At 47.4% G+C, this 17,248-nt stretch overlaps 3 protein-coding genes across 3 annotated transcripts; all 3 read left to right on the top strand.

Moving 5' to 3' along the window:
• The first annotated feature begins 311 nt into the window (after positions 1-311).
• AOX2 (Aldehyde oxidase 2) lies at positions 312-4,987 on the top strand. The gene is made up of 6 exons (XM_070217128.1): positions 312-669; positions 761-1,501; positions 1,961-2,194; positions 2,255-2,699; positions 2,756-3,793; positions 3,855-4,987. The coding sequence occupies exons 1-6, from the start codon at positions 457-459 to the stop codon at positions 4,985-4,987; spliced, it is 3,804 nt and encodes a 1,267-aa protein (XP_070073229.1). The 5' UTR covers positions 312-456.
• A 505-nt stretch (positions 4,988-5,492) lies between these two features.
• AOX1 (Aldehyde oxidase 1) lies at positions 5,493-10,775 on the top strand. The gene is made up of 6 exons (XM_017153718.3): positions 5,493-5,757; positions 6,379-7,307; positions 7,428-7,661; positions 7,839-9,654; positions 9,714-10,334; positions 10,396-10,775. The coding sequence occupies exons 1-6, from the start codon at positions 5,718-5,720 to the stop codon at positions 10,575-10,577; spliced, it is 3,822 nt and encodes a 1,273-aa protein (XP_017009207.3). The 5' UTR covers positions 5,493-5,717; the 3' UTR covers positions 10,578-10,775.
• A 533-nt stretch (positions 10,776-11,308) lies between these two features.
• On the top strand, positions 11,309-12,350 carry LOC108065645 (venom allergen-1). The gene is made up of 3 exons (XM_017153719.3): positions 11,309-11,463; positions 11,517-11,917; positions 11,970-12,350. The coding sequence occupies exons 1-3, from the start codon at positions 11,338-11,340 to the stop codon at positions 12,283-12,285; spliced, it is 843 nt and encodes a 280-aa protein (XP_017009208.3). The 5' UTR covers positions 11,309-11,337; the 3' UTR covers positions 12,286-12,350.
• Positions 12,351-17,248: the final 4,898 nt, after the last annotated feature.

Here is a 17,248-nt window from a genome sequence, read left to right as displayed (position 1 = left end):
ATATCTTTTCCATTACAGAGCATTCTTATAAACATTTAATGGGTAAAGAAATCAAGTCATTCAATCTTATCATTGGTTTATCAATCTTGCGTGACTTTTATAACAATTTTTGTCTTTTTTCTATAATCTTTTAAAAAATATATCTTTGCTTTGCATTAATTATTGGTCACATTCTTACTTTTTAAGTCGTTTCTAGACTTTTTGCTTTGATATATTTAAACCAACTTGATTCCAATTACTTACTTTCTGCTTTTGCAATTACCCATCATTACATTTTTAATATAAAATGCTAAAGATTAGCAAACTGCAAGATTTCGCTCAGTGTTCGCTTTAGATGGCACTTTAATCTGCTCGAACCCGTTTAGCCTAATTAACGGGTAATCAGGTTTCAGCAGCGCTTTGAAATAGAAACGCCTGGCCAAAAGAGCCATTCATTCGACCGACGACTCTGCAGCGATGAGCATCAAGTTCAATGTGAATGGATTCCCCTACGAGGTGCAGGCGGCGGACTACGCCCCTGACACCACCCTCAACTCCTTCCTCCGGGAGCACCTGCACCTGACGGCCACCAAGTACATGTGTTTGGAGGGAGGATGTGGCTCCTGCGTCTGCGTCATCCGCAGGAGACACCCAGTCACCCAGGAGGTCCAATCCCGGGCAGCCAACTCGGTAAGAAGTCGCTTTCCCCACAACCAAATGCTTTCCGATGTAAAATAATTAAATTAAAAAACTAAAAAATCTATTAAATGGCATTTAACAGTGCCTGACGCTGCTGAACACCTGTGACGATGTGGAGATCATGACGGATGAGGGACTGGGCAACCAGCTGAGTGGTTACCATCCGATTCAGAAGCGCCTGGCTCAGATGAATGGCACCCAGTGCGGCTACTGTTCACCTGGATTTGTGATGAACATGTACGGATTGCTGGAGCAGCATCGTGGACAGGTGAGCATGTCGCAGGTGGAGGATGCCTTCGGGGGAAACCTGTGCCGCTGCACCGGCTATCGTCCGATATTGGATGCCATGAAGTCCTTTGCCGTGGACAGCTGCATAGAGGTGCCTCCCGAGTGCGTGGACATCGAGGACTCCTTCGAGCTGCTCTGCCCAAGGACTGGTCAGTCCTGCAAGGGCAGCTGCTCCAGACCTCCTCGGGGGGTTGGAGATCAAGGGGGAAGCAGCTGGTATTGGCCCAAGTCCCTGGCGGAGCTCTTCTCGGCACTCAGTCAGGTGGGAAACGGAGATCTCTACATGCTGGTGGCCGGGAACACGGCCCATGGAGTTTACAGGCGACCCAGGGAAATCCGGCACTTCATCGATGTGAACATGGTGCCGGAACTGAGGCAGTACAGCATCGAGGCGGATCATCTGCTTCTGGGAGGGAACATGACTCTCACGGATGCCATGCAGGTTTTCCTGCTGGCCGCCAAGAGGCCCGGATTCGAGTATTGCGTCCAGCTGTGGCAGCACTTCAACCTGATTGCCAATGTGCCGGTGCGAAATGTGAGTAGAGCACTCCATAAATCCACAAACTCGTTTTTAGCGCTTGACAAAGACGAAGATAAGCGAAAATAGTAGCAATCTTGGCCTTTGAATGTTCTTTCTTACCAGATTTATCTTTAAATTTAATTCAAAAGTTATTTAAATTTTAAAATTATTTTAAGCAAAAGTTTGATTAGTACTTAGTAATTATTTTCCTCTTTTAATTCTAAAGCATTGTTACTTTTTATACCCCAAAACTTCCAAAACTTAGCAACTCTTTAGTTAGTGTACATTTTAGCTTAAAACCCCATTTCACTTTCACAACAAAGATAGTAAATCAATTTAGGAAGCTAACAACACTGCGAAAAAATTGTTATACTTTATAATATACTTTTTTTTTATAATACTTTAATATTAGAAAGTAAAACTATACTTTATAATTTTCCAGTAATTACCTAGAATTTTGTTCTTATTTTACAGAATGGCACTCTGGCGGGCAACATTAGCATCAAGAAGCAGCACTTCGAATTTCCCTCCGATGTGTTCATCACATTTGAGGCTCTGGATGTGCATGTCCTGGTCTACGACAATCCCAGTAGCCAAAGGGTGATGAGTCTGCTGTCCTATCTCAGCGATACGACCTCCAAACTGGTGCTGGGTGGCTTTATCCTAAAAGCCTATCCAAAGGACAGATATCTATTCAGATCTTACAAGGTGGATAAATTAATTCGGAAAAATTCAAAATATTTTTATAATTTATTTTGTACTTACCAGATCCTGCCAAGAGCTCAGAATGTTCATGCTTATGTGAATGCGGGATTCCTCATCGAATGGCAGGATATTCAACGCAGGATTGTGCGCTCTGCTCGAATTTGTTTTGGAAATATTCGGCCAGATTATATACATGATGAAATCATAGAGAACCTACTTCCGGGCAGGGATCTTTATGATCCCGCCACAGTTTCTCAGATCTTTCAACAACTTCCAGCTAGCCTACAACCCGAGGAACGTCCACCGGAAGCCTCTCCGGAATATCGACAGATCCTGGGCTGCTCCCTGCTATACAAGTTCCTGCTGGCCACCGCACCCAAGGAAAGGGTTCGGGAAAGATATCGCACTGGAGGTTTGCTTTTGGAGAGACCCCTTTCTTCGGGCAGCCAATCCTTCGAGACCATCAAGAAGAACTATCCGGTCACTCAACCAGTACAGAAGTTAGAGGGTAAAAAACCTTTCAAAAAACTTTCTATTTCCTTATCTTATTATTATATTTTTAAGGTCTCATTCAATGTTCTGGAGAGGCCACCTATGTGAATGATCTGCTGACCACCTCGAATGCCGTTCATTGTGCTTTTGTAACGGCTAAACGAGTAGGTGCCACCATTGAGCAGATAGATCCTTCCGCTGCCCTCCAGTGCAAAGGGGTGGTGGCTTTTTACTCCGCCAAGGACATTCCAGGCTCCAATAACTTTGTTCTAGTGGATCAGTTCACCCCCGAGGTGGACGAGGTCTTTGCTGCCGGGCGGGTCAAGTACTATGATCAGCCTCTGGGAGTGATTGCCGCCCTCACCCATGATGCAGCTGTCTATGCTGCCACTTTGGTGGTGGTTACCTACGCCAGGGATCAGCGGAAGATCTACACGACAATGAACCAAGTGCTGGCGGAGAAGCAAACCGATCGCATAGTGAGCCAAAAGAAGGAACTGGTGGAACCCCTTAAGCTACCTCCACTTGCGCCTGGCGATGTCCTTGGAAGGGGGATCCTGGAACTGGAATCGCAATACCACTTTACCATGGAACCACAAACGACGATTGTGGTGCCTTTGGATGACATTCTGCAGGTTTACTGTGCCACCCAGTGGATGGACGCCACCCAGGGAGCCATTGCCCACATGCTGCGCGTGAGTGTGAACTCCGTTCAGCTGCAGGTGAGACGAGTGGGTGGAGCCTATGGCGCCAAGGTCACCAGGTGCAATCTAGTGGCCTGCGCCGCCGCTTTGGTGGCCTCCAAGCTGAGGAGACCCGCCAGATTTGTCCAGACCATCGAATCCATGATGGAGACCCTGGGCAAACGATGGGCCTGCCGATCGGATTACGAGTTCCGAGCTCGTGCCAATGGATCGATCATCATGTTGAGCAACAATTACTATGAGGATTCCGGCTGTAATCTAAATGAGAATGTGGTGGACTTCCTAACGCTGCCAATCCTGCGAAATGTTTACAACCTGACCGACTCCAACTATCGAGCTCAAGGCAACGCCATCAGAACAGATGCCCCCAGTTCCACTTGGTGTCGAGCTCCTGGATCCGCAGAGGGTAAGTTGATACTTATTTTAAATATAAATATATAAAAATAATAAATATATCACTTTAACAGGAATCGCCATGACAGAAACCGCCTTGGAGCATATTGCCTTTACCTGTCAGCTAGATCCTGCCGACGTCCGCTTGGTTAATCTTCAGCCGGGAACCAAAATGGTGCAGTTGCTTCCCAAGTTTCTGGCCACCACGGAGTACCGAAAAAGGCGAGAACAGATAAACTTGTTCAACTCGCAAAATAGATGGCGCAAACGAGGTCTGGGATTGGCCCTCATGAGCTTCCCTTTAAACACGACTGTGGCCTTTAATTACCCCGTTACGGTGGCCATTTACCACGAGGATGGATCGGTGGTGATCTCCCATGGAGGAATTGAGATCGGTCAGGGAGTGAACACGAAGGCAGCCCAAGTAGCCGCCCTTGTACTTGGAGTTCCCCTGGAACAGGTGCGAGTGGAGGCCAGCAACACAGTGAGTGGAGCCAACTCCATGCTGACGGCCAACTCGATGACCAGCGAGATGATCGGACTGGCTGTTAGGAAAGCCTGCGACACTCTGAACCAGCGACTGGCTCCGGTGAAGGAGCGACTGGGTCCTCGGGCCACCTGGGTGCAGGTGCTCCAGGCGGCCTACTTGCAGTCCGTCTTCCTCATCGCCACGGAGTCGTACAAACTCGGTGATATACCCAACTACAACATCTACGGACTGAGCCTCACCGAACTGGAGCTGGACATCCTGACGGGCAACCACCTCATCCGAAGGGTGGACATCCTGGAGGATGCGGGAGAGAGTCTGAGTCCACACATCGATGTGGGTCAAGTGGAGGGAGCCTTCGTGATGGGCCTGGGCTACTATCTCACCGAGCAGCTAGTTTATGATCGACAAACGGGACAGATCCTGACGAACCGCACCTGGAACTACCATCCCCCCGGGGCCAAGGACATCCCCATTGACTTTCGCATCGAGCTGCTGCAGAAGAGTCCCAATCCCGTGGGCTTTATGCGATCCAAGGCCACTGGGGAGCCGGCTTTGTGCCTGGCTGTCGGGGTTCTCTTCGCCATGCAGCACGCCATCCAGTCGGCCAGGAAGGATGCGGGTCTTCCCAGGGAGTGGGTCCGATTGGGGGCACCAACAACGCCGGAGACTGTTGTCCTGAACTCCGGAAGCCAGGTGGAAACGTTCGCTTTGCAATAATTAGGTACTTTTATATTCATTTTGGGGTAGGTTTTAATATTAAATGGTGAAATGAAATATTTTAATTAGTTTTTAATCGATTTTGTTCTTTGCATTAATCATATTAAATCATTAAATTGTAATGAAAATCACTCGACATTAAATCGGAAATATTTCTAAGAAACTATGTTTATAAGAAAAGCTTTCGACTCTCTCCATTTCAGTTACTCCCTATTCCCCCCATTTCGAACCATAATATCAAAAACATTTTTTTGTTTAGAAATCTGAGCAAAACAAAATAGTCCAAACAAACGGTTTACTGATAAAGCTCTCCGATTCGAGAGAGTGAGAGTAATTAGAAGCGGGCGTGAGATAACGTTTTAGAGTGCTATTATGATCTAATGTCGAATGGTGAGCGGAATGGAGAGCATGGTAGTTAAGAGCGGGAGCAGGTGAACTTGAACTTGGCGGAATCTCTTTCGGGGATTGGGGAACCGGAGAACGAATATATATGGGACTCCGGAAGGCCCTAGCTCACAGTCGCTCGGAGATCGGCGAGGAAATCGCACCGAACAAGTGGACCCGTTTGCCTCATATGGTGAAATAACAAACATAGTTTCCAGAACCCACTACCATCCAATATTTTTTTGGAACACTGGCGTCAATTGAAGGCGAGAAAGGCTGCAAATAATTTCACAACGATCCACTGAGGGCTTTCAAGTGATTCGAGGACTTATATAAGGCGCAGATAATGGCTGGAAGAATTACAATCAACGGCACCAGCCACGAAGGTGTGTATTTGCGTGTGTGGGCAGTTAATTGCCACTAGATTGATGGGGGCTGACATCTGAAAAATTCTAGAGACAACGAACTGGAACGCCAGTCTAAAAATATCTACCAGTTAGGTTAACTTTGTATTTGGAAAATTAGTAAAATAGCTGTGACCTTCAGAATTATAGAAAGAAATGGATTGTCATGGGGTTCCAACTTTCTTATTTAACGACAGTAATCATGATAATAGAGTAATAACTTCAAATCTTTGTCTATGAGAACTTGGTCTTCAAAAATTGGACTTTGAGCCAGCACCTAAGTTAGCTGAAAATGAATTGAAAACGACGTAGAATTCTGTAAAATGTTTGTTTACAGGGTAAAGTTACCTAATTCATTTTGATTCTATTGAGTAACAATTTCAGTACCAAGAATTGAATTGTATTACATTTCCTTCCAAATAATTATCTGATTTAGATTAATAGTATTGGCAAAATGTCCGGAAGACAGAAGTCGTTCGTTTACGATCAGTAGATGTTAACAAACATTTTTTTGACAAGTTGTGACGCTTTAAACTGTCTGATAAGATAACCTCTCGACTATATAACCACTGATTACCCCGTTTTATTTGCTACCCCCTTTAGTTAATCTGGCTGCTCTGCCGGCGGATATCTCGCTGAACTCGTTCATCCGGGAGCACGCCGGTCTGACGGGCACGAAGTTCATGTGCCAGGAGGGCGGCTGCGGCGTCTGCGTCTGCACCCTGAGTGGTCTGCATCCGGAGACGGGAGAACCGCGCACCTGGGCGGTGAACTCGTGCCTCACCCTGCTGAACACCTGCTTGGGTCTGGAGGTGACCACCTCTGAGGGATTGGGCAACAAGAGGACGGGCTACCATGCCATCCAGCAGCGACTGGCCAAGATGAACGGCACCCAGTGCGGCTACTGCTCGCCGGGATTCGTGATGAACATGTACGGGTTGCTGAAGTCCAAGGGCGGCAAGGTGACCATGGCGGAGGTGGAGAACTCCTTTGGAGGCAACATCTGCCGCTGCACCGGCTATCGTCCCATCCTGGATGCCATGAAGTCCTTTGCCGTGGACAGCAATATCCAGGTGCCTGCCGAGTGCATTGATATCGAGGATCTGAGCACGAAGCAGTGTCCCAAGACGGGTCAAACCTGCTCTGGAAGTTGCAAGAAGCAGCAACCGAAGGGCAGTCAACTGTATCCGGATGGAAGTAGGTGGAGTTGGCCGGAGAATCTGGGTGAGCTCTTTGCCGTTCTTCAGGGAGCTGTTAAAGAAAAGCTACCCTACATGCTGGTGGCTGGCAACACGGCCCATGGAGTCTACCGACGTCCTCATGACATCAAGGCATTCATTGATGTTTCCGGCTTGGCTGAGCTCAAGGGTCTCCAGCTGAGTGCAGATAACTCCACCCTAACCCTCGGTGGAAACCTGAGCCTCAGCGAAGCCATGGAGCTGTGCCGCCAGTTGGAGAAGACCAAGGGTTTCGAGTATTTGTCACAGGTGTGGCAACATCTCGATTGGATCGCCAATGTTCCAGTGCGCAATGTAAGTCGAATCGGAGTGGTCTTATCACCTGTAAGACCTCCTTATCTAATCACCCTTTTGAAAATACCTTGAGTACCTGTACCCGACTATTATTTATCAACCCATTTCGCATTAACCCAGGCCGGCACCTTGGCGGGCAACCTGACCATCAAGCATGCCCACCCGGAGTTCCCCTCGGACGTGTTCATCGTCCTGGAGGCCCTCGATGCCCGGGTGATTGTCCAGGAGGCTTTGGACAAGCAGCAGACTGTGAGCCTGGCCAGCTATCTGAGTTCCTCCATGGAGGGTAAGATTATTCGCGGTATAGAGCTGTCCGCTTATCCCAAGGAGCGTTTCGCATTTGACTCTTACAAGGTGAGTACTCACTATCATTTCATTTCATATCATTTCTTATCGGTAATAGTGCATTTGAGAGGTGTGTTATCAACCAGATATTTTTAATGGCTTGTAGATACTCCTTAATGCAAAATGATACACAGAATAACTGATAGGAATAGCATTTATAATAAATTTAATATATTTTTCGGATAGATCATGCCCCGTGCCCAGAATGCCCATGCCTATGTGAACGCTGCCTTCCTCGTGGAATTCACTGGGGACTCCAAGGTGAAGTCATCCCGCATTTGCTTCGGTGGAATCCACCCGGAATTCGTTCATGCCACAGCCATCGAGCAGTTGATCCAGGGAAAGAATCCCTTCGAGAATGGTTTGGTGGAGAAGGCCTTTGGACAGCTGTCCAGCCTGCTCCAACCCGATGCAGTTCTCCCGGATGCCTCGCCCATTTACCGTCGCAAGTTGGCCTGCGGTCTTTTCTACAAGTTCCTCTTGAAGGTGGCAGCCGAGAGGAAACAGGGATTGGCCAGTCGATTTGTGACAGGAGGTTCCCTACTCAAACGTCCCGTCTCCAGTGGCCAGCAGAGCTTCGAGACCTTCCAGGAGCACTACCCGGTGACCAAGGCCACGGAGAAGCACGAGGGTCTCATCCAGTGCTCCGGCGAAGCCACCTATGCCAACGATCTGCCCACCCAGCACAACCAGCTGTGGGCGGCCTTCGTGACGGCCAAGAAGGTGGGCGCCACGGTGACCAAAGTGGATCCTCAGCCAGCTCTGGATCTGCCCGGGGTAGTCTGTTTTTTGGACGCCAAGGACATTCCGGGACACAACTACATTGGACCCAAGATAAGGGATGAGTTCTTTTTCGAGCAGGACGAGCAGCTCTTCGCCACCGGAGCCATCCAGTTCTTTGGCCAACCCGTGGGGGTGATCCTGGCCAACTCAAATGCTCTGGCCAATCGGGCTGCCGAGCTGGTGAAGCTGAGCTATGAGGGCGGAGCAGAGGAACTGCTGCCCAGCATGAAGCACGTGCTGGAGAAGCTGGGTTCCGAGGCGGGCAGCAATAACCGATTGGAGCAGAAGGTCAAGTCGACCATCGATAAGCTGGAGCTGGAGGAACCCTTCGATGTGAGCTCCTCGGGTCAGTTGGACATGGGACTGCAGTACCACTACTACATGGAGCCGCAGACCACGGTGGTTCTGCCTTTTGAGGGAGGAATGCAGGTGTACGCCGCCACCCAGTGGATGGATCTCACCCAGGACTGCATTGCCAATGTTCTGAATGTGAAGAGCAACGAGGTGCAGGTGAAGACGCGTCGCATTGGCGGAGGCTATGGTGGCAAGGCCACCAGGGGCAACTTGGCCGCCGCCGCTGCCGCTGTGGCTGCCCACAAGCTCAATAGACCTATTCGATTTGTCCAATCTTTGGAATCCATCATTACCACTTTGGGCAAGCGTTGGGCCTTCCACTGCGACTACGACTTCTTTGTCCAGAAATCCGGCAAGATCTCGGGAATAGTCAGCCGATTCTACGAGGATGCAGGCTACCTGTCCAACGAATCACCCATTGGCCACACCGTCTTGCTGTCCAAGAATTGCTACGAGTTCAGTGAAAACTACAAGCTGGATGGCTTCCTGGTCTACTCGGATTCGCCCTCGAACACTCCTTGCCGAGCTCCCGGTTCCGTAGAGGGCATCGCCATGATGGAGAACATGATCGAGCACATTGCTTTCGAGACCGGACTGGATCCGGTGGATGTGCGCTATGCTAACCTGCTGCCCGCCCACAAGATGGGCGACATGATGCCCCGCTTCCTCGAGAGCACCAAGTACAAGGAGCGCAGGGCGGCGGTCATTCAGCACAACAAGGAGAACCGCTGGCACAAGCGCGGATTGGGTCTGTGCATCATGGAGTACCAGATCGGCTACTTTGGCCAGTATCCCGCCACGGTGGCTATTTATCACAGTGATGGAACGGTGGTTGTCTCCCACGGAGGCATTGAAATGGGTCAAGGTGGGTGTACTTAAGATATTAATCCATTATAACTTTCTAAACCTAAATCATCTCCTAAGGCATGAACACCAAGATCTCGCAGGTGGTGGGCCACACCCTGGGCATTCCCATGGAGCAGGTGCGCATCGAGGCCAGCGATACCATCAATGGAGCCAACTCCATGGTCACCGGAGGAGCGGTGGGCAGTGAGACGCTCTGCTTTGCGGTTCGCAAGGCCTGCGAGACCCTCAACCAGCGACTGGAACCTCTGAAGGAGGAGATTAAGCCACAGAACTGGCAGGATCTGATCAAGGAGGCCTACAACCGCAAGATCAACCTGATAGCCAGCGATCAGTGCAAACAGGGCGACATGGATCCCTACTCGGTGTGCGGTCTCTGTCTCACGGAGGTTGAGTTGGATGTGCTCACGGGCAACTACATTGTGGGTCGCGTGGACATCCTGGAGGACACTGGCGAGAGTCTGAATCCCAATGTGGACATTGGCCAGATCGAGGGCGCTTTCATGATGGGATTGGGTTACTGGACCAGCGAACAGGTGATTGTGGATCCCCAGACGGGCGAGTGCCTCACGAATCGCACCTGGACGTATAAGCCGCCGGGAGCCAAGGATATACCCACGGATCTGCGCATCGAACTGCTGCCCAAGAGTCCCAATAAGGCGGGCTTCATGAGGTCCAAGGGTGAGTTTAGTTTAAGAACTGAAAACTAAGAATCCAACTAACTGGTAATCCCTTTTTTTAGCCACCGGAGAACCCGCCATCTGTCTGTCCATCGCAGTGGCCTTTGCCCTGCAGCAGGCACTGCAATCAGCTCGCGATGACGCCGGCGTTCCCAAATCGTGGGTGACCCTCACCGCCCCGATGACCCCCGAGCACCTGGTCCTCCACGCCGGAACCGAGCCCAGCCAGTTCAAGCTGAACTAAGTGGGAGTAGGAGTAGTAGATGTAGGAATCGCTTTCCTGACCGTGGGACACGGCACGTGGCCGCGATGGCAACGCTCCGATAAGCACGTCCAGATAACCTGCACTTACACCCCCACTTAACCTGGACTCTGTACTCTAGACTAGCCGACATTCTGTGTATTGTGTGCACAATAAATTAAAAACTTATCCAACGCTTAATCCAAATGACATTCATTGCGAGACAGCCTGGGTCAACAGAAGGAAGCTCCAGGCATTCGGAATTTACATTTTTCCGCGGCCAGGGGCTCTTTTTAATGCTTAACACCTCAACACCCGGACACACCCCGCCACGAAGGGCTCTTCATTAATTTTAACATAAATTGTTGTATAGAAATTTTATGCCACGCGGAGCGTTAAGTGTGAGCTGGCCAGAAGGAGAAAGAGAGGGCGGGTTGGAGCAGCAGTTGCCTTGCGGTTGTGGCCAAAGGACAGGCGACTCTAATGGATTTTTCAAATATCACCAACTGCTGTGAACTTAATGAGCACATCCCTAATGACATTGTTCGATTGACACACTCCACAGAGGATGTGGCAACTTTAATCGAAGCGGTTGAAGGGGAAATATATACCCATGCTTATATCTACTTATAGAGAAAAATGGAGTCACAGCTTTTTTACAATTACTTCCTAGAAGAAATGAATATACTAGTAAAACATGTTAGAGGTCTGGCCAATAAATAGGCGATATTCTCCCAGTAAAACCAGCAGTCTGTGAACAGAAATGGAGCTAAATTGGTTGATATTCATAGTGCAGCTCAACTGGTTTCACATTGGATGGGGCGAGTTTATAGACTTTTGCGAAATGCCCTATTGCGGAACAAATAACCTGGCCTGTAATAATCCATCTGTAAGCTATTTATAAGATGGGTTATCTATAAAACTAATATAATATCCCCCTAGAAATACAGCGTTATGTGTCCGCCGAATGCCAGGACACTTTCCATGTCGAGGTACCGAAATGTCCTGCTGAATGCCTTCAATGAGTTTCGAAACTATACGGCGAGTGGAAAGCAAAAGTATCTCAAAGGAGCGGCTGCCAGGATGTCCCGACTAAGTTACAGTACGGATCTGGAGGATTTGGCCCGAATGGCGGTCATCACGTGCTCCGCGCACAAATTCTGTCTGAGCTTACCGGAGTATTACTATGTGGGCACCAATATGGGATCTACTTATTATCTGGGCAGCTTGAACGACTACGAGGACCTGGAACTGATGCTGAGGACCATTCAGGACTGGACCAAATATGCGGACTCTGTCAATATGAAAATGGCTCTCTATATGCCGACCAGATTGGAGAAAATGTAAGAGTATTCTGTGGTTTATAATGGTTAATCATCGACTTTCTCTTACCAGTGGAACAGCTAAGGCGCTTCTTCTGATGACAGATCGAAACACCCATGTGGGCTGTTCGGCAATGCGATTTACTGTGAACTCCGCCCACAGCTTCGTCTTCGTTTGCGCCTTTAGTACGGATATTTTCGTGGAACGACCCATTTACCGGATGTCAAGTAAACCGGGAAGTGCCTGCAAGCGTTTGGATCCCACCTACTCAGCACTCTGTGCCGTTGGGGAGAACTATGGGAATAATAAGCCCGTTGCCAATGCAATGGTCTTTCAGTTGCCCCTCGACATCTCCAAAGGTCGACAGTCCTATGTGCCAGCCACATAAAGCTAGCTTTAAGTAAACTTTAAAATTCACAGACCAACAGAAAGTGATTCTTTCTCTACTTTTTTGTTGGGTGGGCTGATGGGCTGATGGCCAGACAAAAGTACACGCCCCCTGGATCCCGAAACATAAAATCTGAGCACAAAAACAAATAGTTAACACCCAGACGTGGCCATTCAAAGAGGAGGAACAGACATTTCAGCGCAGCCTCGATAATCACAGGACACATTTGCATATAAACACGCTTCCGGGCTGATGTCCTTCGCATGCAAATGAAAACATTAGCGAGGCACACGCGCATCCGCATCCACATCCGCATCTGGGAGATGCAGATACAGCTACAGATACAAATGACATTCGTCGCTGTCGCTGTTGCCTCTTCCCTGCTTAAATATATATTTCAATTAAAATTTTACACACGAATAAATGCAAAGCCACGCCCAGCACATTAGAACCTCCAAATCCCAGTCGTCGTCCTCACATCCGCGGATGCTCCGCTGGCAGTGTCCAACTTGTGTCGCATGTTTATGAGCGTCTGAAGGCCACGAGAGCAGACAGCAGACACGGACATGGCCATAAAACGGTCCCGGTTTACTGGGAGGGGCACGAGGTCCAGATACAAATGCGGATGTGGATGCGGATGCGGATGGGGCGCAGGGATCGGTGCATTCAGGGCGCGGCGCCAATGGAGTATGCTGCCGAATGTCCACGGAATTATTCAAAAGTTTCACAGAGGCGACAGCACAGTGGATCCGATGAAACGATGAGTTTGGCATTGTGACAAGATGAACTGGGTGTTCCCGAAAGGGCCAATCATGGTATCAAAGGGAGAGGAAACTTAGTTATGGGTTGTATTTATGGAAATTCCAACTAGTGATAAAAGTTTTCAGTCACTCTTTAGTTTAAATAAAGTTAGAGAATTTAAATTTCTAAAAATTAAAGCAATATCAAAGTAAACTAAAAACGATTTTAACTATTTTTCACCCACAAAAGCCTGAAGACCACAGCTGCCTTATCAAATGATATACCCCTCTTTCTTATCCGGCAGTCTCTCAATCCCCCATTATGAGTGGTCTCCATTTCGAGAGCAGAAAAGAGTCAACCATGAACTTGAACTTGCGACTGTAATAATAATAATAATGCATATCCCGACTTGCAAACCCTGCACATCTCCGCTGGGCAGCTTTTATTTCTTTTTCATACCCAGCGCATCCTAGTTGCGTCTGTCTCTCCCGAATGTCTGCGACCATTGTCTGGCTTGCATTTCAAATTCTAAGCAAATTTGTCGACCCAGGGGAGGGGGTTGAGGAACTTGGTGGTAGTGGCAGTGGAACTGGAAGATCTGATTCCGGGGTGTGAGCAGGCGCAACATTTTATGAGCGTGCCCGCGATGCAGCGACTCAGATATGGCCAGGCAAACGTCTGCTCGGCGGACTCCAACTGCTCCAGTTTCCAGGGCAACCTTTTCAATGGGTTTTGAACTTACACTTGGAGAAAAATCGTTAACGCAAAAAAATTAAGAAATATATTTTTTAGGGAATAACTATTTATTATTATTTTTAGAATTATTAAGAGGGACAACCTGAGATTTCTTAAATAATAAAATATTATTTTCTGCATTTTAATTGGACTTTTCTCTCAGTGCTCTTAGACTGCTGGTGGTCTGCAATGGTGTTGCGTCTGCTGCTGGCACACAAAGATGTCCCGGTGTGATTTATCGCCGGCAGAGCCGGGATAATGGCCACGTATTATAATATCTGGCGCGCCCACAGGGCGTATGCTTATCGGAGTCGACACCGCCGACACAAGGACGATGGCGATGTGGCCGTCAAGGTCTAGACTCTAGACTCCTGCGGTGCAGCTGGTTCTCCGCGGCTCCTGCTTCATCCTTGCAGTTTCATTTGCATTTCCCCCAGAGAGATGGAGCAAAAAGAGAGAGCGGAAAACTGCATGCAGTTTATTAAATAGGAACGGTGCTGAAAAAAGAGGCTGCTTGGAATTAAGTATCATCATTTCGGGCTGACTTGATTGTGGGCTGAATTTGGCTGAAGGCTTGGCGCATATCCTGTGGGTAGAAAGGACACCCTGGCATTGTCGGATTTTATGCCGCAGCGAAGACTGCCACTTCTCCTTTTCCTCGGCAGCTTAAATCGTGAGCCAAATACATAAAATCTACGCATGCATGTCTGGCCGCCTCTCTGTGAGAGTGTGTGTTGGTGACTATATCCTTTGCCGCATCCTTTTCCACTTAATGCCGACTGCATTGTGCCCGGGATACACACATGTGCCTTTGTATGTATTTGATATCATTAAAATTTTGAGCTTGCCACTGCAGTGGCAGCCAAAGAAGCAGAATCCGAATCCAAATCAGGAGCAGCAGCAGCAGCTTGTCCTTGCCATTGTCCCTTGGTCCCCGGCTCCTTTTCCTGATCCTTCGAGCGTCTGGCCAAACATGAATAGCAAAGTCTGGCAGTCGCACCGAAAAAAGAACGAAACGAAAACTATGCATTTATGATATGTATTTTCAAGTTTATTTGTTCAACGGACTTTGCACTGCTCGAGCGGGTTAAAATATTTCTGCATGTATGCACAAGTTCTGGGAATTAGGAGGAATTCTCAGTTTGGAATCGGGGGATGGGTGATAACCCTGCCATCGCCTTTAAAGTTTATTTAATGCTTAAAATTCCGAATGTGGCTTTCGGTTCTGCAATCCCTCAAAGACCAAGGAAAAAGGCCACAAGCCCAAAGTGAAGTTTAATTAAATTTAAATCCAAATGGGACTTAATATCCAGTCTTTTCGTTCATAATTAAAAATACGCAATATCCGATTTTTCAATAACCAAGTGCTGGCCAAAGGAGGTGGCTGATGTCCTGTTCACGGCCATGGCCATCGTCATCGTCATTGCCATGGCCATCGCCAGGATCCAGGGCGAGAATCCGATTCGCAGGAGTGCGACTGATGGGCGACGACAAGGACACCAAGGACTGCCAGTTGCAAAGGACATGCGGGCGTAACTCAATCTGTGGATGTGCAAGTGGATGTGCAAAAAGAAATATCCAACCAAACGCACTGCCGCAGGACAATGATAGCAGAATGCTATAGCGCCCAGTCCAACCGAAAAAAATCCTGTAAAAACTCACACAAAATAAAACCAATCTGGTGGCCATTTGCTTATATACCCTGTATGAAATTGAGTCGTACAAATATATTTGTTTCTAGATAAACTCAGAAAAAGCTAAGCTTTTTTGTGGTATTTTAGTAAGAAATATTTTACAAACAGTAGAATAATTTCAAATATCATTTAAAAATCTTTCTAAAAATGAGGCTTTTCAGGCTTCTACTATCTTTGGAAAAATTTAAAATTAAGTTATAAATATTTTACAAACAGTAGAATATTTTAAAATAGTGGGCACAAAAAGGTCCATAGATGAAAAACCGCCACTAAGCCGCATCAATTGTTTTTCTTTTTGACTCGGCTTTCTGAGTAAATTAAAAAGTAAATTTCTCCACAGAGGACGCATCTTCTCGGCCAGCCAATAATTCAATCAATTTATTTGCACTTTAATGCAGGAATCGGTAGAAAAGTCGCAGTTGCTGGGTGTTGCTGTTGCTTTTGCTGGCCGGCGGAGAAAGCGCGAATAAAAATGAAATGAAATCAATTATGTTGAAACTTTTTTGAGCGCCAATACCGCTGGCTATGTTGTAATTAATACAAAATGCTCTGGCATGAGACAGGCAAAGGGGGGATCGAAATGGGAGAATCGAAGGGGGGATCGTTATAGCCGGGGGCATGCCAAAAGTTGAGTCTTTGCCGCAGTGCCGTTGCCCGAAACTCAATTTGATAAAAATTTCATTTACAATTGCCGACAGTCTGCTCCCCCCTCGAAAATGTGGGAGTGGACAGTTGGCCGGGACTCGCACGATTCACAGGACTCGCACAGGACTCCGTTTCGCCTCTGCCAATTGTTGTGTTTATTAATTTAATTTGACAGTCGCGAGTCCCTCGCACGTTGCCACTTCGCCTTGGGCCATTCCACGGCAGCTGTGGACGCTTGTGGTTTTCCAAAGGGCTCTGAAAAGGGGGATTTCAGGGGGGAAATGGCTTCATTTTGTGGCGACTACTGTGGTATCTGCATTAGTATCAGTTAGGACGACCAAGGGACTCGGGGCACAAACTGCGGATGGCTGGCATGAGTCGTTTATTCAATATCCGTTAACCATTTCAATCCATCGATTTGCTAATCAGTCTATAACTGCTCTTTCATAATCGAAGGGACAGTCATTCAGTCTCTACCATTCGCATTCAGCAGAACCATTTAATAAATCAGTTGAACAAAGCCAGTGGCAGAGTGAAGAGGATTTAAGGAACCGCAGTTAAATGTACTCTCTGTATTAATATGAATATTAACTTTCTTAAAAATAATTGTTTAAATTAAAAAATAAAACTAATAAAAAATGTTACAAATATAATAAAAGTGTTTCATAGTTTGTTGATCCGTAATAAAATTCGGTTGAGATTTCAAAACGCCCAAAAGCAGTTCCTAAAAGTATGCTTTGAAAAATTATGTACCTTGATTTTTATTTTTTCTGCACTTAGAATTTTAGAAAATGTTATATGTACTTAATTGAACTATAAACAAATGTCTAAACTTTCTCATACAATTCTTTTCTTTTTATTCTTTAGCCATTGCAATTTGTTGAAGTTTGATTGGGCGGCTTCGAGGTAGGTAGAAACTTGATAGTTAAGTCCCCACCTCATCGCCTCTACGATTATCCAGAATTAATCCCAGCCGGCTGGGCAGACACTTTGAGTTTAGTGTTTAGTTAAGCGGCGCATGTGGCTGGCACATTTGTCAACCGGCCGCGAAGTCGGCAAAACATCAACGCCAACGCAACAAAACGGGGCAAAGACTTCAGCTGCCTCGAAGAGCGAGTGTTAAGTGGCAGATATGTATATATGTATGC

This window comes from Drosophila takahashii, chromosome 3R (assembly GCF_030179915.1).
Source record: "Drosophila takahashii strain IR98-3 E-12201 chromosome 3R, DtakHiC1v2, whole genome shotgun sequence".
Classification (NCBI taxonomy): domain Eukaryota; kingdom Metazoa; phylum Arthropoda; class Insecta; order Diptera; family Drosophilidae; genus Drosophila; species Drosophila takahashii.
The sequence above is the reverse complement of the archived record's forward strand: the minus strand, read 5'-3'. Positions and strand labels throughout refer to the sequence as shown.

Coding starts and splice junctions, on each gene's coding strand:
- AOX2 (XM_070217128.1), top strand. CDS start 457: ATGAGCATCAAGTTCAATGTGAATGGATTCCCCTACGAGGTGCAGGCG. Junction 2,195..2,254: donor ATCTATTCAGATCTTACAAG/GTGGATAAATTA, acceptor TGTACTTACCAG/ATCCTGCCAAGAGCTCAGAA. Junction 3,794..3,854: donor AGCTCCTGGATCCGCAGAGG/GTAAGTTGATAC, acceptor TCACTTTAACAG/GAATCGCCATGACAGAAACC.
- AOX1 (XM_017153718.3), top strand. CDS start 5,718: ATGGCTGGAAGAATTACAATCAACGGCACCAGCCACGAAG. Junction 9,655..9,713: donor AGGCATTGAAATGGGTCAAG/GTGGGTGTACTT, acceptor TCATCTCCTAAG/GCATGAACACCAAGATCTCG. Junction 10,335..10,395: donor GGGCTTCATGAGGTCCAAGG/GTGAGTTTAGTT, acceptor CCCTTTTTTTAG/CCACCGGAGAACCCGCCATC.
- LOC108065645 (XM_017153719.3), top strand. CDS start 11,338: ATGGAGCTAAATTGGTTGATATTCATAGTGCAGCTCAACTGGTTTCAC. Junction 11,464..11,516: donor TGGCCTGTAATAATCCATCT/GTAAGCTATTTA, acceptor ATATCCCCCTAG/AAATACAGCGTTATGTGTCC. Junction 11,918..11,969: donor CCGACCAGATTGGAGAAAAT/GTAAGAGTATTC, acceptor TTCTCTTACCAG/TGGAACAGCTAAGGCGCTTC.